Source organism: Solanum lycopersicum, chromosome 11 (assembly GCF_036512215.1).
Source record: "Solanum lycopersicum chromosome 11, SLM_r2.1".
NCBI classification, from domain to species: Eukaryota; Viridiplantae; Streptophyta; class Magnoliopsida; order Solanales; family Solanaceae; genus Solanum; species Solanum lycopersicum.
Window position 1 is genome coordinate 3,107,907 of NC_090810.1, and position 27,807 is coordinate 3,135,713.

The 27,807-nt window shown below is 34.9% G+C and overlaps 3 protein-coding genes across 5 annotated transcripts; 2 read left to right on the forward strand and 1 right to left on the reverse strand.

The window, feature by feature from the left end:
- Positions 1-126: 126 nt before the first annotated feature.
- Positions 127-5,719, reverse strand: LOC101267859 (protein FLOWERING LOCUS D). Of its 2 annotated transcripts, none has more exons than XM_004250002.5 (6): positions 5,100-5,719; positions 3,514-4,993; positions 1,607-2,356; positions 1,432-1,477; positions 917-1,326; positions 127-654 (listed from the first exon to the last, which is right to left on the reverse strand). In XM_004250002.5, the coding sequence occupies exons 1-6, from the start codon at positions 5,376-5,378 to the stop codon at positions 605-607; spliced, it is 3,015 nt and encodes a 1,004-aa protein (XP_004250050.1). In that variant the 5' UTR covers positions 5,379-5,719; the 3' UTR covers positions 127-604. The 2 variants fall into 2 exon arrangements, with proteins under 2 accessions (XP_004250050.1, XP_019066654.1); XM_019211109.3 differs by having other exon boundaries at positions 3,514-5,008; positions 5,100-5,621.
- Positions 5,720-7,302: 1,583 nt separating this feature from the next.
- Positions 7,303-9,175, forward strand: LOC101268157 (uncharacterized). The gene is made up of 5 exons (XM_004250003.4): positions 7,303-7,476; positions 7,727-7,840; positions 8,521-8,600; positions 8,741-8,865; positions 8,958-9,175. The coding sequence occupies exons 1-5, from the start codon at positions 7,424-7,426 to the stop codon at positions 9,027-9,029; spliced, it is 444 nt and encodes a 147-aa protein (XP_004250051.1). The 5' UTR covers positions 7,303-7,423; the 3' UTR covers positions 9,030-9,175.
- Positions 9,176-10,231: 1,056 nt separating this feature from the next.
- LOC101268446 (exocyst complex component SEC8) lies at positions 10,232-27,799 on the forward strand. 2 transcript variants are annotated; one of them, XM_004250004.4, is made up of 27 exons: positions 10,232-10,591; positions 10,713-10,768; positions 11,314-11,526; positions 13,996-14,169; positions 15,173-15,277; positions 15,587-15,696; positions 16,178-16,357; positions 16,606-16,768; positions 16,914-17,020; positions 17,602-17,900; positions 18,037-18,200; positions 18,348-18,463; positions 21,046-21,116; positions 21,318-21,448; positions 21,531-21,580; positions 22,680-22,780; positions 23,134-23,246; positions 23,610-23,717; positions 24,096-24,293; positions 24,645-24,730; positions 25,219-25,414; positions 25,503-25,580; positions 26,541-26,642; positions 26,734-26,808; positions 27,018-27,113; positions 27,211-27,260; positions 27,355-27,799. In XM_004250004.4, exons 2-27 carry the CDS (start codon positions 10,727-10,729, stop codon positions 27,440-27,442), a joined length of 3,216 nt encoding a protein of 1,071 aa, XP_004250052.1. In that variant the 5' UTR covers positions 10,232-10,591; positions 10,713-10,726; the 3' UTR covers positions 27,443-27,799. The 2 variants fall into 2 exon arrangements, with proteins under 2 accessions (XP_004250052.1, XP_069147703.1); XM_069291602.1 differs by lacking the exons at positions 10,232-10,591; positions 10,713-10,768; positions 11,314-11,526; ... (1 more) ...; positions 15,173-15,277; positions 15,587-15,696 and adding an exon at positions 15,729-15,789.
- Positions 27,800-27,807: the final 8 nt, after the last annotated feature.

Sequence of the window (27,807 nt, forward strand, 5' to 3'; positions counted from 1 at the left end):
CAATTGTCCAATTAATCACTGTCGGATTTTATGATCACTTAACCATCTAATTGAGAAGAAAAAATTACAATCTCATTTTGTGCTCAGGTTGACAATCACATTTGTTAGAAAAATGCTCAATACAACTTTGTAAATAAGAAATTTCATTCACTCTAAAACTAACATCAAGCTAAGTAATAATTTTCAGTAAATCTTTACTGCTTTTAGTTACAAAAATAGCAAAATAAACTGCTAAGGTTAGTGAACTCCTAAAAATTGCTCTATATATATACAATGGGATTGGAATTCCCAAGAGGATGCATGCCTTTAAGTAAGTTACCTAGTAGTATAACTAGCACACTAGACAGGACAACTACAGACTGCAGTATTACAAGATGGAGAAGCAAGAGAGCTTTTTCTTGGCTTAGTCGTTCAACCTCCGGTTTTCAGTTGTAAAATATGCATAGAGCTTGAAGATGAGGAGTATGCAAGTGAAAGGTGTCAAGACGACAATCACATCCTAGATTCCCTGTGAAGCACCATTGTTGTGAAAGGTGACAAGCTGAAAATCACATCATAGATCCCCCGTCAAGCATCATAGTTGCGAAAGGTGTCAAGCTGTCAATCACATTCTACACTCCCCATCAAGCATCATACTTTCCATATCCCCATCACCTGCAAGCCGGCGTATAAGGGTCAACAATCAGTGAATCAGATAGATGGTAAATTGCAGTGTTTCGTCCTCAAGGCAGCTATATTTACAAGAACCACAATGAAATTTAAGTAGGTTCTTGATAGTCCAGTAATACACTCTACGTATGCTAGTTTGCTATACGTAAAATGCCATAACAAATCTAAGGAGCATATGGAAGAATGACATGAAGATAAATTATGTATAACAGGCAAGCAAAGAAAAGTGGCTGCTACCATAATATACCTGATGTATGCTGACTAGCCAAATTTCCAGTAATAGGCGGAACACATGTATCCGTGCTATCATCATATGTATTTCTGGGATACATAGGCCCATCACTATTGCTTCCTGTGTTCCCTCCTACATTTAAAAGCGGAGCGGTAGAACTACCAAAATTACCCTCAAACTTGTCACCAATGCTTGCATTATGAAGCAGGTGTACAGAACTGCCTACAGATTTTGACTCCATGTCGTCATTTACTCTAACATTCAAACTTGGAGAAGCGGCAGATCCAATAGCGCAAACTGGTTTAGGTTCCAAGTCAAGGTTCGTCAGAGGTATTGTGGTAGTGCTGCTGCCAACTGCTTTAATCCTGCTGCTAGAAGCAGGGAAAGAAGTGGTTCTATTGCCTCCGCTTACAACTTTAGCCTTCCTGAAATAATACAGAAACAGCATCCAGAGAAAGCTGATATTCACTCCCAACAAGAAAAGAAAAGAACAAACTAGAGATAAAGAGAAAGAAGGTGGGTGTTCATACCTAACTATTTTTCGCCTGAGAGTGGTGTCTTTTGACTTCATGACACCTATTTAAGGAAGATTCTTTAGGCTTAAATTGATACGTGCCACAGGTTCTAAGAAGGAACAAATGAAGCTACTTGCTCTTTCCTCTATATTGAGAGAGGGAGGAGAATGAAATAAATAAATAGACATACCAGTTTTAAGTGTACCCGGTTTGCGCCTTCCCCTCTCAGCCTTAACTGAAGCAATTATAGAATCAACAGATGGACCCAAACCTTTTCTACCAACCAGTTTCACCCCAAGCTTCTCAGAAAGAAAATTCAGCCTCATCTCATTACCACCTCTGACCTCTCTAAGGTCAAGGGCTTGTTGCTTGGATAACAAAGTATAAACATGAAGCTCGTGCTGGTTATTAAATTGGGACTGAAGCTGCTGAAAGAGTAATTTATTAGAAAGATGTCGACCAGGTCTTATTCCATCATGATTCCGTGTTTGGGGCCCACAGAAGGTCACTCTCAAAATTGCTGGTGACTCGAGATCAGAACTCTTTCTAGCAAAAATTATAGAGAAACTACCAAATTCCAAGTCTGGCTCCCTAAATAAGTCATCCAGAACAGAAGCATAATAATGAGTGCTCTTTGATGGTTTTTTCTCAATCTTCAGACTCATGGTTCTAGCCTTAGCATGGTGGACAATGTTTGCAGCTTCTCTAAGCCCACTAAGAAAAGCTCCGTGCATAGTAGCTGGATAGCGCCTATTTGTGGCCTCACCAGCAAAGAAAAGTCTACCATCACCCACACTTTCTGCTAATATATCATAGTCATCTCCTGATGACCCCACTGCAACATTAGAGTAAGAACCCAAGCTGAAAGGATCACTTCCCCATCTTGTACATACAGTTTGGATTGGCTCTGGCACTTCAATTCCTTGTGGTTCATATATACCTGAAGCAATGACCGAAATTCTCATTACTACATCAGAAGCAAGAAACTTAACAGCAAGCTCCAAGTAACAAGAAAGGCTTTTGAAAAGGGCACAACATTTTATCTTTTACTGAGATAGAGAGATATGTAACCACATTTCTATCAAATGCAAAATCTCAAAACAATTGATGAACTCAAGCATAGAGTGTAAGAAGAAAAGAAATAGATTCTTTTTCAAGGTGGTAAAAGAGTAAGTGGCAGTATGGCAGAAAAGAAGCATGTTCTGCAACATATTATGAGAGTTAAGTGGGTAATACACTTTGAGGGACATGTCATTAAAAAAATTACATTTAAAGGACACTTTATTGGTTGGAGCAATGAGAAAGAGGAAAGGCAGCTTAGAACACTTTGAAACACTGTCCTTGTATGCATACTCAGGTAGCTTGTGAAGAGGGGACCACTAGCAGTTTTGTAGAAAAAAGAAGATACACTACGTTGTACGAAGTATCCCGCATTGGGAAGTCAAGAGAGTATTGAAGTTTATTAAAGAGTTAGCTCACAATCAATACGTTTGTTCCCCGGGTGCTGACTGTAATGGAACTCCATCTAAACCCCAGATTAGAATCACAAGTAAGAAATTTAAAGGTAAGTTAGCTCAAGCTTTAATGATCATGACATTTGACAAACTTTATCATCTCGGAAGTCGGTCTTCAAGTAACCATACAATGTGAAAGTGCATCTTTTCACATACCAGCAATTACACCCAGGATAAGGAGGAATCATCATTTATATAACTAATCGATTTGTATGAAACAAGATCATATTTGATAATGAAGAGAGTTCAGATCATATCATTTTTTATTTTTTATTTTGTAATCAATTGATTGCTCTTTTTTATGGAACTACTTTTATTTTTACATGTTCTCTTTTAATTTAAGCCATTTTAGCCCATAAACAGTAGGATTATTCGACACTTCTTCATAGTCCACCTTTACTGAAGTATCAGCCTAGTGAAAAAATGACTCGGAATTGAGAGCATTGACCATAAAACAGCCACGTCATTGCTTACCAAATTAGTGTTCTTTTCTTCTTGTTATATGCTGATTGGTATCTTATACAACAGACTGAGAAATTAAGCTTCAGGAAGTCAGTCAGTAGCAACAAAAACAGCATTTTACCTTTTAGAATTTGAAGAACCTTTGTCACTGCATCAGTCGGAGGCATGGTCTCAAACTTGTGTGCAGCTTCTCCAGCAACTAGAGCTAACAATAAGGGACCGCCGGCAACAGTTGCATAACTGTAGAACAAAAAGAATTCACCCCTGCTACTAGAATTATCAGTAAGATGCCCAAAGGTATCGAGATCAGTGCCCCAGAATACATATGGGAAAAGCATTGCAACTTTATTTAATAATCCAAATCCCAATCTTTTTATTCCGTCGAGCTTCCGCTGAGGCAATTCTGGCATGAACTTAATAGAACCACCTTTCAGAACTCCAAGAGGAACAGTGCACAGCACCATATCTCCCTCAAATACTTGGGCCCCAGCGCCAACCTGTACTCCATCGGTACCATAACGAATGGTATGCACAATTTTTTCATAAAGAATAGGTACATTTTCCGACAATGCATGAACTAGTTTTCCGTTTCCTCCGGGCAGGAAGCAATGATCCCCTCCCATGTCAAAAGGGTCATCTTGGTCCCAAAATGCTAATGAAAGTTTAGAAATCAGACCTGCATTTGCATATTCTAGATTTGCTAGATGCCAGTTAAACAAACTCATCTCCTCTTCATTCACGGCATCTTCATAATCCTGACGGAAAGTCTCCAGTGCTGCTCCAAGAGAAACATCCTGAGAAACTTCTCCCATTAACTGCCTAAGCTTGCTTGCCTTCTCCAAAAGCAAATTATAAGCAGTCTCCACCTTGTGATCTAAATCTTGATCAACTGGCTTCCCATCCACACGATAAAGAGGGCATTTGTCTCTGACCTTGTGAAGTGTGCAGGACAGCTGCCGTGCCAAAATACCTAGTGGGTTCCCTAGCGTACCCGTCAACACACTCCCTCCTAAATCAGCAGCAGCTACCTTATTTCCACCTTCCATTTTTTTTGAGTATACCCTTCCACCAGCACGTTTTCTTCCCTCCAAAACTGTAACCTTAAACCCGAACAACATCAACTGTCTCGCTGCAGCTAACCCTGCAAGTCCTGCCCCAATAATGATAACACTAGGCTTACTCGGCTCAGCTGGAATCCTATCCTTAATAGCCGGCACAACTCCAAAATTAATATACCCACGCGATACCAAATAATTATGAGCAGAATCCAGCAAAGCATAACAATGCTTAGGTATAACATCATAAAACATCTCTTTTGTTATCCAAGTCCACACGTTTACACGCCATTTCATAAGTATATGGTTTCTAATAAGAATATAATTAACCTGTTCAATACCACCCACTACTGAAACAACCCCAGCTTCAATTTCCTCATCAGTTAAAGAATCAGCTGGAAACCCCGCAGTTAAAGCAATTAACGCCTCCGTCGTTGCCTCTTTGTTAATTACAATAATCTCATCCGAAGCATCAAAAGAAGCGGTATTTTTTCTAGCACTCAAATTACGCACAAGATTCGAATTTTCCACAAGGGTTTTGCTAAACTGAACAAAAGAAGACTACTGTAAATTACCATTAGCATTAAAACTGATCAAAAACTTTAAAAAGTAATTAGGTCAAATTATCATACATACACATATATATATATACCTGGTCCAAAGACGATGTCGCCGTACTCCGAGGTCTACCTCGTCTCCGTTTCGTCGGGATGGAGAGGGACAGAAGCTGGTCTGAAATTGAATCGGAATGAGGATTCGGATTCAGATTCGGGTTTGGGTTCGGGTTCGGGTCACGGCTAGGGTTTGAATTTGGAATTGAAGTGAAATTGGGAGTAGAATTGGGCAAATGAATGGTGAATTGAAGGGGATTGTTACTAGTAATATAAGGTAAAGATTGTTGAGAAGAAGGATTGTTATCTGAAGGATCCATGGCTGATGTTCTTCACTTTTTTCTGCAACTTGTAGAACTAGGGAAGATGAAGAAGAAAGAGTTCTGGTTACGAGTTCGGAATTCAAACCCGAAATCTCTAAGCCAAGATCGGAATTCAAATTTGAAATTTTTAAGCAATTTCGTACTTAAAAAACTCAAATTCGATATTTTTATGTGGATTCACACTTTATCATTATACAATTTTAACTTTTTTTCGATATTATAATATCGTTTTTATTGAGATAAGTCGAAAGATGAAATCTTAATTTTTACAGGTGAAACTGTTTGTATTTGATTAGCGAAAAATTCTTGTTGAATAAGAAAATATTAAATTAATTTATATTTGTCGCTAGTGTGTTGATAGTCGTATTATCTCAATAAATAAGGTCTCGGCTAAAGTCTTCGCCTTATAATTATAACTTCTTTCATCCCGTAAGAATAATGTAAAATCAAATTATTTAGAAGTGAATTTAAATGAATCTCGGAAAATTATAAATGAGATTTGCAAATTGTTATTACTCTATTTAAATAATCTATTTAATGCTCAATCAGAACTTACTATGATCTCGTTCTTTATTTTGAAACTAAGAATGAGTTTATATAATATTATATTATGCTTTCAATATAGTGTTTATAAATTATATCACTTTACGTTTATGTCATACTTGAATGATACACCTACAATAAAGTATGAGAGCTTTTATGAAAATGTAGGATAAAAGATGAAATATGATTATTAAATAATAAATAAGGAAAATAAGAAAAATAATATTGAAGTCGCTACATAAAATGAGTTTTTTTCGTTACCTAACAATGAATTCAAATGATACGATACAATAAAATGTAAATAACAATCAAAATAAATATTTTATTAAAACTAACAATACAATACAATATAATACAATACAATACAATGAATAACAATCATTCAAAAGATGCTAGTCTCTTTTCTCAAATAATTAACAAATCGAATTGAAATTTCAAGCTTTAAAAACAGTTACAAAATAGATGGTCTTTTATAATATTTCAATTTTTATTATAAAAGTCACGGTTATACCTATCGAACAAGAGATATAAAATATCATAAATACCCAACTCCTTAACATCAGTTAACTTGGTTTCATCATCTATGCTCTTCAACTTTGAATCTACATTAGCTGCTGACTACATCTTTCTACCTTTGTTTGACCACTACGTTGAGATTTTTCTACCTTTAATTTGTTTCGTTTGGAATGTCCAACGCTAATCCCTATGCTAATTTGAAATACAATAATGATAACGGCAAAAATATAGAACAAGAATGTCTATTATGTATCCAAGTCGTAATGCAAATCCAAGTATTTGCAACCCTTGTTACACTCATCATCAATAATTTCATGTAAGTTTCAATCATATTTTGAATGACAACGTGACGATAATTCTTAATAATTTGTTCATTCAATTTTTGTTCAAATTATCTTTCATGATATGATAGAATTTATTATGTGACATATGTCAAATGGAACAGTTTGAGACTGAGTGATTTGTTATGAGATTGATCAAGTTCAAATTTTATGTCTAATGTGGATATTGAAACTAAATCCAATTAAGAGTTGGTCCTTACTAAAGTATTTGATTTTTTGAAAATTATGGTTTTATGTTAGATATAAACTTATATTATTTAATTTTATTTAAATAGCAATTAAAAATTAAATATATACATTAAGGAATTGATAAATGTGTATAATAAAGATGCATGTCTAAAAGTTATGATATATATATACATTACGTAACTGATAAATCTATATAAAAGAGACATATGTCTTATATTTATTGATATCACGTAAACACATTTGTCAAGATAACCACCTTTCCCTCTATATTTTGGTGATGTCTTGGTCTATACTTTTAATTTAAAAACAATCGATCCGAAATAAATGCTTCATTTAAATAAAAATCACAAGATCTTTGTCACATTTTTTTTACTTTATCATTATTATTGTTATTATTATTAATTATATCATCAATAATTCTCTAATACATGAGTGATTATCAAGAAAAACAACATGTTGCTTGCTGTGTTGATAGCCAATTCTGAGGGAAATATACTAGTTGAGCGGTAACTTATTCAATAAATTTTTAATTAATGTCGATATCTTATTAATTTTCTAGCTTGTTGTTTTTTCTGTTTGTTATTGTTGTCTTTTTTCATTGCTCGATCAGTTGAATATTTCTCTTTTATCGAAACAGTCTCTCTATCTTTTCAATTTAAAGATAAAATTAATTTGCATACGCTCTATCTTCTCCAAATTAAAATTAATCAGCATACGCTCTATCTTTTCCGAATTCATATATTTTTTTCCATGCAGTTTAAATGGAGTTCCAATTGAGGAAACAATACATTGGAGATCTTTTTTAGTTAGATTGGGGGCAGAAAATCTTAAAGGAGTAAAAAATGAGGAGCTACTTGTAGCTTGTCACAAGTATGTATATTTTGAATTATTTTAATTTATTACCTAAGTTTTTTATAATATAATTTAATAGAGTATTGTTGGATTATTATTGATTGCTATTAACTTGTAAATTATCTATTCCTTTCTTCGTTGTAAAATATTTCTCATATTTCGCTTCTCGAAAGTCAGTTTAATTAACTTTTAAAGCTAAATCGGATTAGATTAATTTAATATATTAAAATTATTACTTAGTTATCCAAAAACTACACGAAAGATACTATAGCATGCAGATTTTCTTATATCAATATGACGAAAAATTACATTTTAAAACGTTACTAAGAGATTATATAGTTTGACAAAAAAAAAGTGACAATTAGTTTAAGAGAAATAGAATGTTCCGTATAACGTTATTTACTCGATTTAAACAACAACATCAAGACTTTACGGAGATTTGAGAACGATCGAGTGTTATACCGAGATAAATAAAAATTCTTCATCTTTAATTATAGGTCTCGAATTTGCCCTTCAGAATGATAATGATTCTAGTAGCTAGTAAGGAACACTTCCTTTTAATACTCGTACATATATAATGTAAATTCAAAATAGTTAAAAATTCTAAAATAAGTATCGAATATCATACGAGAAACTAATATTATTTCGTATTTATTTTTTCACACTTCAAATTTTACCTTTTTTTTTTCCCTTTTCAGATCAGTGTATGTGGTATACACTGTATTAGGAGGTGTTAGCATTTATGTGGTTGGCAAAGAAGAATATGATGAACTTGTTTGTAAGTCTATATGTTATATAATATTATATACTTTTGTACTAATTAATTTCTTTGTTTTACACAAAATCAATGAACACAATTCTTTTATTATATAGTTTATGTGATAATTATTTATTTAAATTTTGTGAATTTTCTTAAAGTATCTGAAGTAATATATGTTATTACTTCAATTGTGAGGGATGCATGTGGAAAGGCTCCAAGTGAACGTCTTTTTTTAGACAAATATGGAAAAATTTGCTTGTGTTTAGATGAAATTGTTTGGAAGGTAAGTTTTTTTGAAAAATACAATAAAATATACGTAGTTTGGTTATGTTACGATGTTTTTTAATTAACATATTTGTCGTTTGTATTTTGAAGGGGTTGCTCGAAAATACAGAAAAAGACAGAATCAAAAGACTTATAAGGTTGAAATCACCATCAGAAATCTGAGTGTGCTTAATGATTCAACCTGTTTCTATTAGTTATGTCTTGCGTCTTCTGGTGCTTTATCGTATGTATTTTACATAAATGTAACACTTGGAAAGTGTAATTATTAAACTTATTTGCTTCTATATAGTAGTTTTTTAGTTTAGTTATTTACATCTTATATTTTCTAGCATGTTAGATTTCATATACACTATATATAACTTTAAATGTAATTTGTATAATGTGATTGTTATTTATCCGCTAACACAAGTTACACATAAATTGTGACTTATTTTGCATAAAATATTATATGAAGATTTCATCAATATTGTCTAGCTACATTATATTTATTGAATCATCAATCTAAATACATGATAAAATATAGACATATATCTCGTCTCAAATAACTATATGATCATAAAAGATGTAATGTGATTATGCCAATTGAACAGATGTCTCGTTTTTGGATTATATATATTGTTTGTTGATGAAAAAAATAACTAAAAACTTTCTTTGAGAGAATTTTTTTTTTTAAATAGCTAATGTCGAGTTATGATTCTTGATCTTATGGCTATCGCTAAAAATTTTAATCAAAATTCTTATATACTTTTCATTGAGCTATCTCCTAGATTGAATTTCGACATTAATAATGTTCTATGAGTTTATTATGACCAAATTGTGTTGATTATTGTAACCATTAAGGATCAATTCACTAATAAATGTTAAACATCATTGTTTTTCTAATTTTTATCAATATTGAAACAACAAATATCTTATAATGTCATCTCATTAAATTATATTTATCAAATTAAGTATAATATAATATTATATCATGATTTTATAAGAGTAGATAAATAAGATAATATTATGTCATCATAAAACAAATATGAATAAATATACATACCAACATATTTTTCAAAATTGAATATCAAAGTCTAATAATCTCACGTGTGAGTTACAAAACCTATTTAGATAATGCCGCTTTCAAAATGATTTTTACTAACGATCACTCCAAAACAAGAAAAAAAACTTAATATACTCTTAAAGTATTCGAAATTGAACAATTTTATCCAAAACATTTACTTAAAAGTTTATATGTTTAATTAGAAAATGATTTCTTAATATAAAAATAATTTCAATACTTGACCAATTTGCCCTACCCATAAGAACTTCTAGACAAACTTTTTTTTTTTTTTTTAAATACCATCATTTAACAATGTCAATATAAAATAAAAATCTTCTATTGAAGAATTGTCTATGCCTAGAAAATTATTTTGATTGATTTTTTATTAATATATATTTAATTATTATTGTAATTATAATTTAATAAATAATTTTAAATAATATTACTAAGTCAGTCCTTAATTAATTTTTAATTTCATCATCATCATCTCCATCTTCCATCTACATCTCCATTTCCATTCTCCAGCTCTGCTCCGGTCTGGAGCTCCTCACCCCACCCCCACCCCTACCCCACCCACCCCACCCACCCCACCTACCCCAGCACACCGTATCAGTCGTTTCACTGTTGTTTGATCAATTTAGTTCTCGTACTGTTTCTTAGATCCGAACAATATCCTTCTCTGGTACTGTTTTTTTTTCTGTCAAATGCGAAATTTACACAATTCAGATTCATATTATGAGCTATTTGAATTGTCTGTATGACCCATTTTATTCAATTTTTGTTTTTTTGGTGATTTCGTACAGTTGAGTATATTGAGATGGGGAAATTTGATCTACTACCCATTCCTAAAGACAAATCGGTGAGTTCAATTTCTTATTTTTAACCTTGAATTTTCACTGGAATTGGAGATTTCTCAGTTGGGTTTTGGGATTTTGATGAATTTAACTAAAAAATTTTAGTCTTTATCACATGCTGCAGCTTACCCTTTTTTCTTCTTCTTACCTTAATTAGATTAGAATCTTTCTGTTCTGGTAACTTGTATTGAAAGTTAGAGCACATTGGATGCAGCTGTTATTTATGTAAGAGTATATAGCTTATATATATATATTTTTTATTTGAAATTTGGGTTATTTCTGTAGTATTTCTTTGATCATATGCTCTGTGGACTGTGATGAATTACTGAGTTGTTCCTATTTTGGGAACTTTGTAATGAAATTATAGTAATTCTGGTTTATATGTTATGATACTCTTGGGATATTTCTGTGGTGTGTTTTTAGTAAGTAGCTTATGGTCTTCCTATTAGTAATTTGTTCTGAAATATATATTAATTGGGTTGTATCTATTACCAAATCTTTGGTTATTTCTGTAGCATTTGTTTGATCATATGTTTTGTGGTAATTGCAGTACTTAAGGGAGGAACTTGCTAGAGTAGATGAAAACTGGGCTGCTGCTCGCTTTGATTCACTGCCTCATGTTGTTCGTATATTAACATCGAAAGATCGTGAAGGTGATGTCCAAGTCTTAAAGGAGCAAAGTGAGATTATTGAGGAAGTTGTGGATGAAGTAGTGCATGCCTACCATGGTGGCTTCAATAAAGCTATTCAAAATTATTCTCAGGTGTCTTTTTACATCGTCCCTTATTTGTTGATTTTGTTTAGTAGTGAATTTCCTAGATATGCAAATTTCTAGTTTCAAGCAAATGTTTATTTATGTGAACTATCCTAGAAAGAGATAGGCGCACTCACTTCTGATTTTTGCTTTAGTATTTATTTATTTTTGATCTAAACATTGAGGAATTGAAAAAGATATGAACAGGGAAAGAAAGCTAACTAGTGCAGATACATAAAATCCCGTCATCTTTACTTTCCTCATATTTATGGTGCAGCCAATGACATGTATAGATAATGGAATTGATTTTGTCGAATAGGACTCCTACCCAGTGCTTGAATCCTTCATACAGGGTTTCTTTTATCTTTTTCTTTTTGTCAATAGAAGTTACTTTGTTTCTAGGAAAAAATCGTAAAGAAGAAGAAGTTAAAGCAGTGAGTTTGACATTAGCTCTTCCTTAGTCCAAAAAAGGGAAGAAAATTAAAGAATACAATAACCCAAAAAATTGTTTTCTGTGATAAAGTAGTAATTTATTGATATACTAAAATGAAAGATACTCTTTATTCAAGAATTCCAAAAACATAAACCATATATCCATTACTTGTGAAACTTGAAGATGATTTTCCTCAATATGTCTTATCAAAAAGTAAAATTCATTGGTTTGCTATTCTCATCTCTAACCAATGCTGTCTGCCAACATACTTTTGAGCTTGGAACAAGAAGTAACTGTTCCTAAAAAAAAAAGAAAAGAGAAACAAGAAAATGTTTTTAGAGCCATAAGCTAGAATAGTTCAACAAATTTTTCATTCTTTCCCTCACCATGGTGAGACTTGAGAGTTATATATATTTTGACTAGCATTATTCTTGGAGAATATAGGTAAAAGGACACTCTTAATTATTTTATAAGGTCTAGTTATCAGGCTCTGATTTTCTGCATACCTTTTTATGCGTTATCACATTGTCAGGGAACTGTTCTCCCGTTTGCTGCTAGGGTAAAAATTGCAATGGGTGATGTAGCTTTATCTATTTAAGCTAGTTACAGGACACATGACTGCTTGGCCCTAGAACATGTTTATTCATTGACCATCCTTTAACATTTATTATTTTGAGATTCGCTTTAAAGAACCTTAAGCTCTGATTCTCTAATGTACAGTGACTTACTCTTTTCTTGAAAAGAAAAACCTTGTGCTCTGATTTAGCTGTTAGGTTATATAAAACAGTAACCTCTTTTTGTATTCTATATATACCTTTGATCAATATGTTTTCTCTTGGCATAGAGTTGCACTTTCAACTCAGTTAACAACCTAATGCTAGTTGTAGCGGTCTCTGTTTTAGATCCTAGACAAAAAATCAGGTGCTTGGTGATAGATGTTGTCTCTTCTATTTGTAACTTAATTTGGTGGATCTTTTTTTTTTTTTGATGAAGTAAAAAGAAAAATGTAAAAGTTAACCAACCTAAATATTTTGTTAAGTTCACACAGTCTGAAATCAATTGAATTTAAGTTTCTGGTCTTTCTGAAAGAGGCAAACGTTCAAAGGTCTTGTTACAGTTCCTATATGGCTGTTATGTGAAATAAAAAATGATTTAGAGTGATTGAGTTAGCTGATTGTAAATAACCGATAAGTTTCAAGTGCCTAAACTGATTTTATAAATAAACAATTTACGTGTTTGGATAGAAGTGTTGAAACTGATAATAAGCAGTTGTTGCGTTTGGTATAAGTTGCCGATAAGGTATATTTTGTTAACATGATTAAAATACCCTTAACATTTCCACAAAAATCATAAATTTGGAAGTCCCTTTATAAAGAAAAAGAGAAACTTCCCTATAGATGCAGAAACAATCCTAGGAAGTATTAGAATCATGATAGGCTTGCTGTTTTTGTTCTTACATTTTCATTATTTTTTTGTAAAGGGATTTTCAGTACTACCTAAGTACAAGTTTATACTACAAATTGTTACCTTCTCAAAAAATAAAAAGCAAGAAAAGGAGGAACAATGATATGGGGTAGTGAGGAAGTTAGCAGTTCTGTTTTGGAAAAGGTATTTTCGGAATTAGTTAAAATATTAAAGATTAAAAAATAGTAAAAAACTTTGTCCAACCAAAGGTGCTTATAAGCTGAAACCCTATGAGTCGGGGATGACAAGATTATGACTTTAGGCTGATTGTCTTATAAACACTTTTGAGTGTCTAACAAACACATAAATAAGCGGGAAGGATCCTTTAAGTCCGTTTGATCAGCTTATAAGCTTAGCCAAACATTTCTTGTATCTGGTAAGTTGATGCTACTTCTGGAGTAAGCACAGAAGAGGGTGTCTCTCAGCACGTTCTGAAACATGGCATGTTGTTTATGTACGTAATTAGTCTAAGCCAGTGCTGAAGTGTAGCTTTATGGTTTTCTTTTGGCTTTTTAATATTCGTCTTATTCTTATATATCAAAGGATATTCATCTTATTCTTTGAGTCTACCTTACCTTCAGATTTTGCGGTTATTCAGTGAATCCACCCAAAGTATTGGGGTTTTAAAAGGTGACTTGGCGGAGGCAAAGAAGCTTCTTGGTGCCCGTAACAAGCAGTTGCATCAGTTGTGGTATCGGTCTGTTACATTGCGACATATTATCTCCTTGTTAGATCAAATAGAAGGCATAGCTAAGGTCAGTTATCTTCGGTTATATTTTTTCTACTAGTGTTGTTGCTATTATTCTTGCTCCAGTCCCTGCTAATCAGGAAGGGATAGTGGTAGGTGGTCCTGCGGAGCTTTCGGAAAAGGGTAGCCTTGTGTGTGCTGCATTTCTTGCAATGCACTGTCTATGTTAAGAATGAATAGGTGCATACTATCATTGAAATTAATGGTTAAACTTCTTGTTACCAAGAAAAATGTCTAAACTGCTCTGTTTGGAAGATAATATGGTCTTTTATCTGTAAGTCGTCTCAGAAACAGAAAATTATATATATTTTTTGAAATAGGTAAGGATTTTATAAATAATAGCCAAGCACTAAGACAGTGCTTGCGCTGACATGCTTTTGGATCCCCTTATGCAAAACAAAAAGATGGGTTCCTATCTGTACAAAAAACCCTAATCCTGTCCTGAATTGATGCTATCTAGCACAATGTCGTCATCCTTTACATGTTGAAAGTCGCACCAAAAAGCCAAAAACCATTGACATCTGAAGTTGGATTGTACTTCTTAGCAATTGAAGGATTCAAAACATAGAATTCCAATATCCCATAAAGAGTAATAATTGTTTTAGTTTGTCGATAAAGTAAACTACCAAATAGCTGATCTGTGTCTCTGCCGCTCCGTGCTATAAATGTGAAGCTATAAGAGGACCTTTTCAGCGTATCCAAGGGTGAGACTTGGAGGTCTATTCCTGTGGAGAGAGAAAAAAATTAGGTGATTTCTTTCCATCCGCCTAAGTTTTGGTGGAAAAAATTACTTATCTGATTCAATGAGAGCCGAGAGGATGTTTACCAGTGGGATAGTCTAGTTGCGCCCAAAAGTTGACACTATAGGTGTGCGAGTAAGAGGGTAGTAGGTGAAATTATATGAATTGAACTTCACCATTATTAAAAAAGAAGAAAGAAAATAGGACGTTTTTAGTAGGTGTTCACATCTTCTTTCTTGTTGATGCATTACCTTATCTTTTCTACCTCAGGTTCCTGCTCGTATTGAAAAGCTGATCAATGAAAAGCAATTCTATGCTGCCGTGCAGTTGCATGTTCAATCAGCTCTTATGCTTGAACGAGAGGGTCTTCAAACGGTGGGTTAATTAAAACATTCATAACTGATTCTACCTTTACACTTCACCTGTGGCTGCTTGAAGAAGCTGTGGACACAATTTCCGCATACTGAGTTTTTTTCTGACTTGCGGTAGTCGATTTTTTGTATGTTAAAACTGATTTTGTTAAAAGAGGCAGCTTCTTGTTCTATGGTCGACACAGCAACACCAATTTCAAGTTGATAAACAAATTTTTAGCAATAATCTTTTGTGACATTTTTTTGTTGCCAATTCTTACTTAGTGCAAAGGATGGCTTAATGTACTTACTGTATATTGTTGGCATCACATAGGTTGGTGCTTTACAAGATGTCAGATCTGAGTTGACGAAGCTAAGAGGAGTTCTCTTCTATAAAGTCTTGGAGGATCTGCATGCCCATCTTTATAATAAGGGTGAATACAGGTACATATTAGTGAACCTTGGTCTATAAAAACCTTCTTACTGTTTGATGTTGTATACACTTCAAGTCTTTTTTTATAATAAGGGTGAATACAGGTACATATTAAATAGCCTTGGTCTATAAAAACCTTCTTGCTGTTTGAGGTTGTATACATGTCAAGTCTTTCATTGGAGACATTTTTTTTCTATCAATGAATCTGATGTTTGATATATATACATATATCATGTTGTCCTTATCCACTTAAAATATTGAAGCTGAGGCTACCTCTAGCAATGCAACTCGATATTCTGTTTGTTGAGATACATAATTGGGTGATTAAATAATCTGTTTGTGCTTGCAATTAATGAAGCACGGTCTTGGAGGTGATTCTTCTTGTACTTTGTTATCCTCAACTTTCTGTTGAGAGGAGCCACATATCTTTTCATTTAGATTTTAATTTCAGATGTTGCTTTATATTTGCTCAACATGGTCTTCCTTTTGCAGTTCAACTCTCTTCAGTATCAGTGAAAGAGATGATGAAGTACCAACCACTGTAGCTGTACCATTGTCCATGAACAACTCACAGCCTCTCTCTCGAAGAACTAGGTTACTAAAAGGTGACAATCAGTTTGGTTCATTTGGAGCTGGGGATGGATCTCACAAAACTAGCTCTATTGATGGCAGGTAAGACAAAAAAGAAAATTTTAAGTGATGTGGTTCTGTTGGTAATATCATCCTCAATATTGTTGAAGCTGATCACCTGTGATTCTAAACTTACCTCTTCATAGCTTTCATCTTTAAGTGAACTCGATAGCATCCTACATAAACGCCTTTTAGTGATAGTTTAACTTTATAATTTTTTTGGTAGATTTCTGCATCCGTTCTTCTTTCTGGTACAGCAACTGAGTTCCTCTCTTCTGCTTTATTTGCAGCTCCCTAGTAGAAGGTCATGATGATGATGGTGAAGATACTGTGACAGATGGCAATCCTACCTCTTCAAGGATCAATGGCATTGATGGTGCTTCGAAGGATGTAAAAATTATCACTCATCAAGTTCTGACATGGCTTTCAGATTCTACACCAGATGAATTTGTTGTAAGAAAGATGCCAAACCCAGCTAGTTTGGGTTGTGGCATAGTTGATTGATTGATATAAAGTTGCCTTCTGCGTGCTTGTCAATATTAAATTTTTGATAGTTATTCACAAGAGTTTAATGTGCTCCAATATATCTCAAATGTAGGAAGCAATCAGGAAAACTGATGCTCCATTGCATGTGAAGTACTTGCAGACCATGGTTGAGTGTCTTTGCATGCTTGGGAAAGTTGCAGCTGCAGGCGCCATTATTTGGTTAGTTCTCATCTTTCATGCTGTTGGTCCAATCGGAAGCAAAGCTCTGATTTGATTGCTGCATAGTTCTCAACTTTTCCGGGCAGAGCTATGTTTTAGAATAACCTCGTAAGCTGTGGGATGCAAATAGATGCTAACCTAAAGGATGATCTGTAATTGGAGAGGTCAATTTTCCATCAGAAATGATCTAGGGAAGTTCGTAAATCTCTGCTGGAATCTTGAGAGACGGAAGACCTCTTTTAAAATTAGTACACAAGCTGGCTAAGATCCAATTTTTCAATACAGAAACATGTAAACTATAGATGCCACTCATGGTCTTAAGCCAGATTTGCTCTTTTGCCCATCGTATTAGCAAATAAACACATTCCGTTTATGCTTGCATACAATGCTAATGGGAACTATGATTCGATCATTGCTCTAAATTGTGATGTTTACACTTGTATACTTTTCATGATGAATTGGTTGAGTCTTACATTTGTTTCTATCTTTCTGTATAGAGGTTATCTTCTTCATGTTTCATTTGTGGTATTTGAATATGCAGTCTCTAATTACTTTTATCTTTATTGTATTTGTTTCAACAGCCAAAGATTACGACCTACTATTCATGAAATAATCACAACAAGGATCAAAGCTCATGCAGAAAATGCTTCACGACCTCGCATTGGCCAGGCTGCTCAAGCAGCCATTACAGGTCTTCACTATCTTAAAGGGCAATTGGAGAGTTTTCAGTCTTCAAAACAGAAGCATCAGAATGGGATATATCTCGCAGTGCTACTAGCAGTCAGCCCTGTTTCACCTGTCATGGCTCCTACAGGAACAGCACAGGCTGCTGCAAAGGAACTCCTTGATTCAACTCTTGATGCTGTTGTTCATATATTTGGTAAGTAATAAGGTCTTGCAAGTTTCTTTTGTCATTTTTGCCTTTTCTTTTCCTTATTGATTTTGCTTCAAGTACTCTGCATTCAGCTCAAGAATCTTTTACTTTTGGTTTGTAATTTCAACCGAACAATTTTCAGAGAACCATGTTATTGTTGGAGAACTTCTCGAGTCAAAGTGCTCTCAACAAATTGACTTGAACACGCCTAAGTCTATGCCTACAGACATCAGTTGGAACCCTGATTCAGATGCATCTCATGCCACTGGAGGGTATAACATTGGCTTTTCATTGACCGTCTTACAGGTCAGTTTCTTCCTTGTCAATCATTTGCATTCTGATGCCCAAGATCTCTCTAGTTGGTTAGAGTACAGATAAATGGTGTAGTAACAAAGCAGTGCCTATTCGATTATGGATGATAGAAATAATTCACTAACATTATTGTGCAAATAGAGTGAATGCCAACAACTCATATGTGAGATCCTGCGAGCTACTCCAGAAGCTGCATCCGCAGATGCTGCTGTCCAAACAGCAAGACTTGCAAGCAAGGCCCCTTCAAAGGAAAAGAGGCAAGTTAATGGACTGCTTATCACTGTTGTCCTTAAGCTTGTGATCTCTATATTTTATGTTATTTTACTTTCCTGTCTTCTTATATTTTAATTTAACTCAATTAATCTTTAAATTGAAAATCTGTTTACTTTTGCTCCCTTTTCCCGTTTTCTTTATTTATAGGTTGTTCTCTTCTTGTTCTTTTGTTTGGGGTGTTTCCTATGTTAAGGGAGGAATTGGTTGAATTCATGTGCGTTCATTCAATCAACCGGACTTCAACTAGTCAAGTCCTGTTTTACTTATCTCTTTACACTTGTAATTAAATTGGAAAGGCCTAGATGCTAACTGATGTAGCCCAATTCTCGTAGAGTATCTGGAAAGTGGCAACTACTCATAAACTTAAATCATTCATCTTTTTGTATTATTGCAAATTGTATTTGGTTGGGCTATGAGCTAGTGGATTCCAGATTAAAACAGAAAGGACAGGAATCCTATGTAAATTGGGTATGAGAAAGCCTTTGGTCACGTCAACTGGGGTTAGTGTCAGATCTTTTCTTATAAATGGTTGTCCAGCAAGATTCTTTTAATCACAAGGGGGCCTTCGACAAGGACCCAATGTCACCCTTCTTATTTTTGATTGCTATGGAAGGTCTTAATCACTTGATTAGGACAATAAATACTAATGAACGGATCAGGGGTTTTGGCTCTTAATCCACTGTTGGTCTAGAAATCACTCACCATCATGTCTGCTGATGACTCGCTAGTTTTATGTGATTCTGATGTGGAGTGGATCAGACATCCCAGAGCAATTTGGACCATCTTCGAGGTCTCGTCTGGCCTTCATGTTAACTGGAGCAGAAGTTCACTCTACCCGGTTAATTAAATCAATGATCTTCAGAATCTAGCATGGAACATAGGCTATCAATTGGGCTCTTTCCGTCTAAATACTTAGGGCTGTCTCTAGGTGCCAAAAACAAGTACAGGAGATCTGGAATGAAGTCTTGGAGAGATGTGTCAAAAAGTTGGCTAGTTGGAAAACCCAATGCCTCTCCTTTAGTGGCAGTGTTACACGTATTAATTCGTTCTTGGATGCTCTTCCCACTATGTCTCTCCTCCCAATTCCCAGAGGAGGAGAGGAAAAGATTGACAGACCAAGAAGATATTTTAACAAGGAAAAGAGATGCTTCAACCTGGTCAAATGGGACTCACTCACTTTGAACAAGAAGCAGAGTGGACTGGAGATTTAGAATTTGAGGTTGCACAAAAAAAGTATATTGCTGAAATGGCTATGAAGGTTCAACTCAGAGGACATAATGCATTATGGAGAGGATTCATCTCTCAGAAATATGGGATGTTTACTCAATGGATCACAGGGTCCATATGGTACCGGTGTTTGAAGATCTGTTAGAAACTAATGGCATGAATTCTGGGCTAATGTAGATCATAGTTTGTGATGGTAAAGACTATCTTTTGGGAGGATCACGCCATAATAACCTAATAGCCGATATCCTTGACTAATATTCAAATACGTGTCGATCAAGTTTGGATTCCTCAAGGCTGGATCTTCATTTCAGAAGAGAAGAGCTCTTAATGGCTGGGAAATGGAAAGCCTAACCAACATGTTCCTGTTCTTAGGTTCCTTTAGAGGAACTTCTGCTTATTCTGACAGACTCAAATGGAGATTGAACAACAAAGGAACTTTCTCTGTTAAGTCTGTTGTTACTGGATGCTCCCCCCTCGATTGAGTCTTGGCCCTGGAGGCCCATTTGGAAAGTAAAAATACCTTTCAAGATTTTTTGTTTTGGTTGGTTGGTGGCAAGGAAACTTGCTTTGACCAAAGGGAAATTTTAAAGAACAGGTCTTCAAATTTGTGGAACATGTTTCGTGTTTTTGGCATAGAACATCTCAGATGCTGGAAGAGTGTAGGGAAGAAAAGTGGTGGTAGATCATCCCCACTTGTGTATGATGAATAATATGAAAGGAAAAGAATTCTAGATATTTTGAGGTACCAGCAGTCCTATTCAGAAAATTAGGATGAATTGTCTTAGTCTTTTCTATTTTTGGTGTAACCAAAATATGTGTGTGTGTGGAGGGGGGGGGGGGGGGTAGAGATAGGTGACCTGGTAGAATTTAATAGGAAAAAGTGTAAACTTTTGTTTGTAAAGATCACAGGTCAGCTCCTTTTGTAGCCCAGTTTTACTGTTAATACAACTTGTTACCAACTTCAAAAAAAGAAAATATTTCATTTCTGATGCTTCGGTTATCACATTATTTTGTTGTTGTTACTGATCCTTTTTTGTTGTTGATAAATGTCAAGTAAGGCTTTCCCTAGTATTTGCTATGTCTTCTTTACGTTTGTATTTTCTTTTCATACTGCTTTGATATGCGACCTGGGTTCGAGGGTCTTTTGGAAATAGCTTCTCTACCTCCATGAGGTAGGGGTACGGATTTCACTGGGTATGTTGTTGTTGTATGGAAAAGGCATTTTCCACAACTTTTTGTTCTGTTAGATATCATGTGTCAATTTTCTCTCTAGTTGATATTGTGTGTTAACTTTCACTGTAGTTGATCATGGACCATCTTTGATTTTTATTTGTTTCAGGGATGGGTCAGAAGATGGTCTAACATTTGCATTTCGTTTCACAGATGCTACTGTATCCATTTCAAATCAAGGTATGTCAGGAGAATTACCAAAACAACAAAGTATACTGAGTTCTAGATTCGGTTTTTTTGGGGTTCTGTTACATCATACATATCTATTTTCCTACCAATCTTGCTATTTAACTAATGAGCAGGCAAGAAAGATTCTTACTGCACCTTCATCTCTTTTCTGGTTTAGCTGAATGATTTAACTCTATAACAATTTAAACTCAGGGGTTGACCTCATTAGGCAAGGATGGGGTAAGAGAGGCTCCAATGTACTCCAAGAAGGTTATGGTACATCAACTATTTTACCTGAGCAGGGAATTTATTTAGCAGCCTCTATATACCGACCTGTTCTTCAGGTTTGATCTAATCATAATGCTATTATCAATCTAATAGTACTGGAAATCTCTCTACTAATATAACTTAACATTCTATCAACAGTTTACAGATAAAGTCGCTTCCATGCTGCCACAGAAGTATTCGCAACTTGGGTAAGCTGGATTATTTTGTACCTTATCTTGTTTGATGGGATTGTGTTCTTATTTCTTATGTGAAATGTAATGGTCATTGATGATAAGTAGCCTTCTTTTCACATGGATCCCACCTCGAAATGATTTGTCTACTATCCCTTCCAAAGTTAAAAAAGGAAACAAGGCTTAATTACATATTGCCTTGGTAATTCTACTGCTTTGGTAGAGAGAAATCTAATTACTGAAGAAATAGTTAATGATTTATCATATTTTTGTTTGGTGATACTGTTTGCATTTACATGTTTCTCTTATAGTATTAAAAGAATTTTCCTAGTGTTATGGAGGAATTTCTTGCCTCTGTATGTTATTTGAAACCTGTATGATTTTCCTTCAAATTTTGATGGATCGACTATATTCACCGAGGGAACATTTGGTGTAGAAGCAAATTATGTGGGGATTAGTAACATAGGAATTATAATGCAAGAGAAGTAATACAAGGAGTAATTATGCAAGGATGTAATGTTGAGATTAGTAATGTAGGGATTGTTATGCAAGAGATGTAATACAAGGAGTAATAATGCAAGGATTATAATGATGGGCTAAGTATTTTGTAGGGATTATTTATTATTGGATGTTTGGTTTATTATTTTAAAAATTATTATACATTGTATATGGAGGTTGGATTTGGGTAGAAGGTTAGTAGGTATTTGAGCGTTGTCTTATTCCCCAGCAGGATAGATTGGTGCATTGTATCTGTTGCCCAATTTTTATTTTTTACCAGTAGCAGTGGTAGCATTTGTCTTGAAATTGGCCTATCTTATGACTTTTGTTATTCTTTTTTTTTTTACTATTCATAACATTAGTTTGTTATGGTTGTTGCCCCTCTTTGGTATGTTAGGTTATGTTTTCCTTATTATTTTCTATGTCCTCTTTACTTCTGTATTATTCTGTTAGCTGCTTTGGTTTTAGTTACTCGAGCCAAGGGTCTTTTGAAAACAGCCTCTCTACCTCCTCGAGGTAGTGGTAAGGTTTGTGTACACTATAGCCTCCCCAGGCCCCGCTTTTGGGACTATACTGGGTTGTTGTACTCTTCATTCACTTTTACGTATAATTATTGCAGGAATGATGGACTTCTGGCATTTGTGGAGAACTTTGTGAAGGATCACTTCTTACCTGCAATGTTTGTTGATTATCGGAAAGCTGTACAGCAGGCAATATCAAGCAAGTCTCTTTACATGCGACATTTCTATGCTAGCTAATGAGATTTATAGAAGTTGCAATGTGCAATGTCTGTTGGTAAAAACTCAAGTTTTGAGCATGTGCGGCTGCTCCCTAGGGATTTCTCGTTTATCAAAACAAAAAAAAATCAGCTAGACTTCTTTAAACTGGTTTTACACAACCTAATTATTCTTTTCTCCTGACAGCTAGACCATATTTAGAGATGGAGTTAATGGTGATGCTTAAAATTCACAATTTTCCTCAAATGCACTCAAAATATAAAATCTGCATACATTGTTGAATTATGTAAATCGATGCTAGGCTATGAAGTTGTGATGCTTAAAGTTCTTTTGTAGGCCCAGCGGCATTTCGTCCACGCGCGAATGCTGTAACATCTTATACCCCATTGATTGAAAAAGGTCGGCCAATCCTGCAAGGACTTTTGGCAATAGATTTCTTAGCAAAAGAGGTACAACATATTCATTACTTTTTCTGATAAATCTTTTATGTTTATAATTTCATTATTTTCGAACAGTCAAGTGCCTTAGTTGATCTGTTCTATGCTGTAAGTACGTATGAGCGATGTTAACACCATAAATTGTTGTATACAAGTGAAGACATTATTTCTATGCTGTATGAGCGATGTTAACACCATAAATTGCTGTATACAAGTGAAGACATTGTTCTATTTGTCCTCTTATGATCTCTCTAGTGTTCCAATTTGATTTGCTCTTCGTCTTTTCTCTCCTTGGGGTGCATCAGCCTGGTTAATATCTTTTTCAGTTTCTTACTTGAATCAGTCTCCAGCATTTAAATGTTTACATTCATACAGGTGCTTGGATGGGCACAAGCAATGCCAAAGTTTGCTGTTGCTCTTGTGAACTATGTACAAACTTTTCTGGAAAGAACATATGAAAGATGTCGCACTTCATACATGGAGGTTTGAGCAATCCTTCTCATTTGATGGCTGTTTGTGTATAGGAGCGGGGGGGGGGGGGGGGTCTGATCAACATTTATTGTTGTCTGGAAGATAACCTATGGAATGGAAGCATTAGTTCTCTATTGTTCTTTAATCAGAATGACTATATCCAGATGAGAAAAGTTTTCTACGAGAAGATTTTTTTACAGTTAATGTCTAAACGAAGAGCTTCTAAACAACAACCAAAACCAGAGAGTTACCTTATGAGAAGGGGAAACTATCATTTTGTGGGGCACAGTTAGAAAATGGAGTAGAGTACAGAAGTAAAATATTATTAGGTTGCCTCAATTTCCTCATCCCCCTATACGCACTTGACAATACTGTATCTTATTTATTCAGGCAGTTCTTGAGAAGCAAAGTTATATGCTCATAGGCAGACATGACATTGAAAATCTGATGCAACGTGATCCAGCTAGTGCATGTTTACCCTGCTCAACTGGTGAGCTTAACACAGAATATGGTGCTGCCAATGGTGAAAATTCAGAGGTTGAAATGGAAATCAGTGACGCATTATTGAATTTGCGACCAATCAGACAGGTACTTTTTGACGTTTTTTTTGGCGGGCGGGGTGGAGTGTCAGTGGCTATGTAGACAATAGCTAAAGAGGCTTAATATTTGTGTCAGGATGATCAGTATCACTAGAAATGCAACGTTGAAATTCTAATTGTAAATGAATAAGAAGAGGAAGATGAATACTAATGTGAAAAGAGTTAGAATTATTTGTTGGTGCATCACCTCGTAAATGAGATGAATCTGAAAATAATGGAGTGACTGATGATAGCATAGATTGACATTGATTCAGCAAACTTGGCAAGTGAAATGTATTGTATATAATTCTCAATGTCAATTATTTTGATATGCTAAGCTAGTTTCCATACATTTTTGCAGGAAAACTTGATTCGTGATGATAACAAGCTAATTTTACTGGCATCTTTAAGTGATTCATTGGAATATATTGCTGACTCAATTGAAAGGCAAGTTCTTAAATCTTTTTGCAGTATTGTTCGTTTCAAATGTTTGCTTTAGTCGGCAGAACAGAGTTTTATATGGGTTCTCACATAGTTCGCGAGAGCACTGCTGCACAGACAAGCATTTTTGAGTAACTGACTCATAACAAGGATTGACAAAAATATGTGTGTTCATTTAGTTATTGGGCCACTAAATTAGTCAGAGCACACGGTAGATGCCACATATTTACCTATCAATTCGTCATTACCAATCAGTAATTAACTAATATTGGGCGTCTTACTTTGATACTCCTAACAGACGTCTCACGCTCTCTTCCTCACAAGCTCTTTCCTTTTTCCACGGTGGTTGGCTACATGTATCATTTGTTATTTAGGGGAAGCTTCGACGATTATTGTTTGTATATAATGAAATTTTTGGTACAACTGAACAGGTTCTATTTGAACTTTGAATACCTTTTTATGGCTTGTCAGCTTGTTTCTGATGCAAATTACAGGCTTGGGAAGATTTGCCATAGCACATCTAATCAGGTAGAAGATAATGGGGGGCAGAAAGCTCCAAAGCATTCTAGAACTAGCAGTATGCCTCCCAAGGATTTAGCATCTTTTGCTGAAGAATATAGGAAACTTGCAATTGATTGCCTCAAGGTTCTTCGTGTGGAGATGCAATTGGAGACTATTTTCCATCTGCAGGTTTGTGGGCATGAGTGGTGATTTTGATTAACTTTGTTGTAGAAGAGGGTAGTATTTACGACCAACAGTGTGAGCAACTCTTTTACAGGAAATGACGAGTAAGGAATTCCTGGACGATCAAGATGCAGAGGAGCCAGATGATTATATAATTTCAATAACTTCCCTGGTAAATTTTCTGCTGTCTGTAGTGTATAATAACTTCTCCTATCATTTTCTGGTAAAGATCTCTTTTCTCACCCTTACAAAGTCTGCTTATGGTAGTAACGATGTGTGGATGTTGTGATCTATCACATGATCTCTTTCTATCTTCTCCTTTTAGATTCAAACTTTTACTTTGTAGATGTGTTAAATTCAAATGCTGACTATTCTCTTGGGAGGGTATTATGATAATATCGTGTTTCATCTATTTTTATTTTTAAATCCCGACTTCATTCCAGGGTCTACCTTCTCGGTGCCCCATCTGTCATATTAATTAATAAAGAAATACTCCTTATGTTTCAATTTTTTTGTCTAGTTTCGACTTGAAACGGAGTTAAGAAAGCGAAGAGGACTTCTGAATCTTGTAGTAAGATATGTGGAATGTACCAAAATGCCCTTTAATCTTGTGGTTTACACGTGGACAGTTATAATGAAAGAGTTGCCTAAAAAGGAAAGAGGTAAGACAAACAAACTGAAACAAAGGGAGTAGTAGAAAATTCACTTAGAAGATAAAAGTTTTATACAGTAAGAAAAAGTTCTACACACTTGAAGAGTAACTTAAGCTCTGGGGACCAGCTTATTTGGTGTGAGCTAAAAACATGTGGTCTTTAAAACAAGTAAATGTCATTCAGAGACGTGAATAGCGTGGACTGCAGAGGAGTAAATCATCCCACAATGTTTTGTTGTATAGCTTTTCAGTAGATTTGAGAAATCATTGAAGCCAGATGACAACACTTCCATTTTTGCTTTTAACATATTACTCGTACAGAATTAAGTCATTGGTTTGCTTTCTTCCATTGCTTCTTTTTTAGTTTGTTATCAACTGATTGAAGATTTTAGTGCCCATTACGATTTACTTCTTCATTCTATTAGAACAGAGTTAAAGAACCAAATTACATATTGTTTTTCTCTGGTTTCTGTAATTCAGATAACACGCCGGGATGAGGAAATGGCACCCTTCGTTGCAGGATCAAGGCGGAACTATATATTTGGTGGTATATCTAGTGTTGCTTCAAATGGATCAATCAAGGTCTGCATAGAGCGGTTCTGTTGATTAAATTCTGATATTCATTGAATTTCCGACCACCTGCCATCTTATTCTTCTCTTTGTCGCCTCCTAGGCTTTGGCTGATTTGAAATCTATCAACCTGTTTGGAGTTCAGCAAATATGCCGTAATTCCATTGCACTGGAACAGGTGGTGTCTTTTTCCTTGAAATCTTTAAGGTGGTTCCATTTAGAGAGCTAAATGCTATTCAATTAGTTTGATCTCTAAATTAACATCTCAAGGGAACCAATCTGTCTACTATTGATTCAATGTAATTTTCATTTTTTCTTTCTAGCTTGGATGCTTGCGTTGTTATTTCTCACACAGCATAACTAATTGTCTTCTTCCAAGTTGTTTAGGCTTTGGCTGCTATCCCCTCAATCGACGGTGAAGCTGTGCAATTGAGATTAGACCGTGTTAGGACGTACTATGAGCTGTTGAACATGCCATTTGAGGTAATCAAGTCTACAAGTTCACGACGTTGAACTTTCTGATGTTGTTCTTCTGGTTCTAGTTACAACATCTGTGTAATCATTGGGTTCCTTTTCTCAGGCCCTACTTGCATTTATCGCGGAGCATGAGAACCTTTTTTCATTTGCAGAGTGAGTAGTTTTAATGTTAGTGCAGTTAATCGATGTGGCAATTGATTGGGCTACAAGTGTTGATGAAAACAAACATTCAATGTCTTCTCTTCAGGTACTCTCATCTTCTTAAGGTCCAGGTTCCGGGTAGGGAAATTCCAGCTGATGCACATGATCGTGTAGCTGAAGTACTGCCCCGCTAATTCAAACTGAAGTGCAGAACATTGCCGTTCATTGGAACTTGCTAGACAAGAGTGTTTGCAGATTGATTCTTTTTATGTTGCAGAGCTTTGTGAAGTGCAGGCATATGTATAGATGGTTGGAAGTAATTTCATGGAAAAAAGCTTAACCTGAATGTTCATAAATGTTCATGGTTTTGGTCAGGGCTGTTAGACTTATTGTTATTATTCTTTTTGTAGTCATATTCTTTAGTGTCCTGCATCATTTTTTGGCAACCTTTAATTTTCATCTTGTTCATATGAAGGATTTTTCTTTAGTTTGGATGAAATGAATCATGTCTGTAAAATTCTGTATCCAGTAATAAAAGATATTCACTTCAATCGCGGAA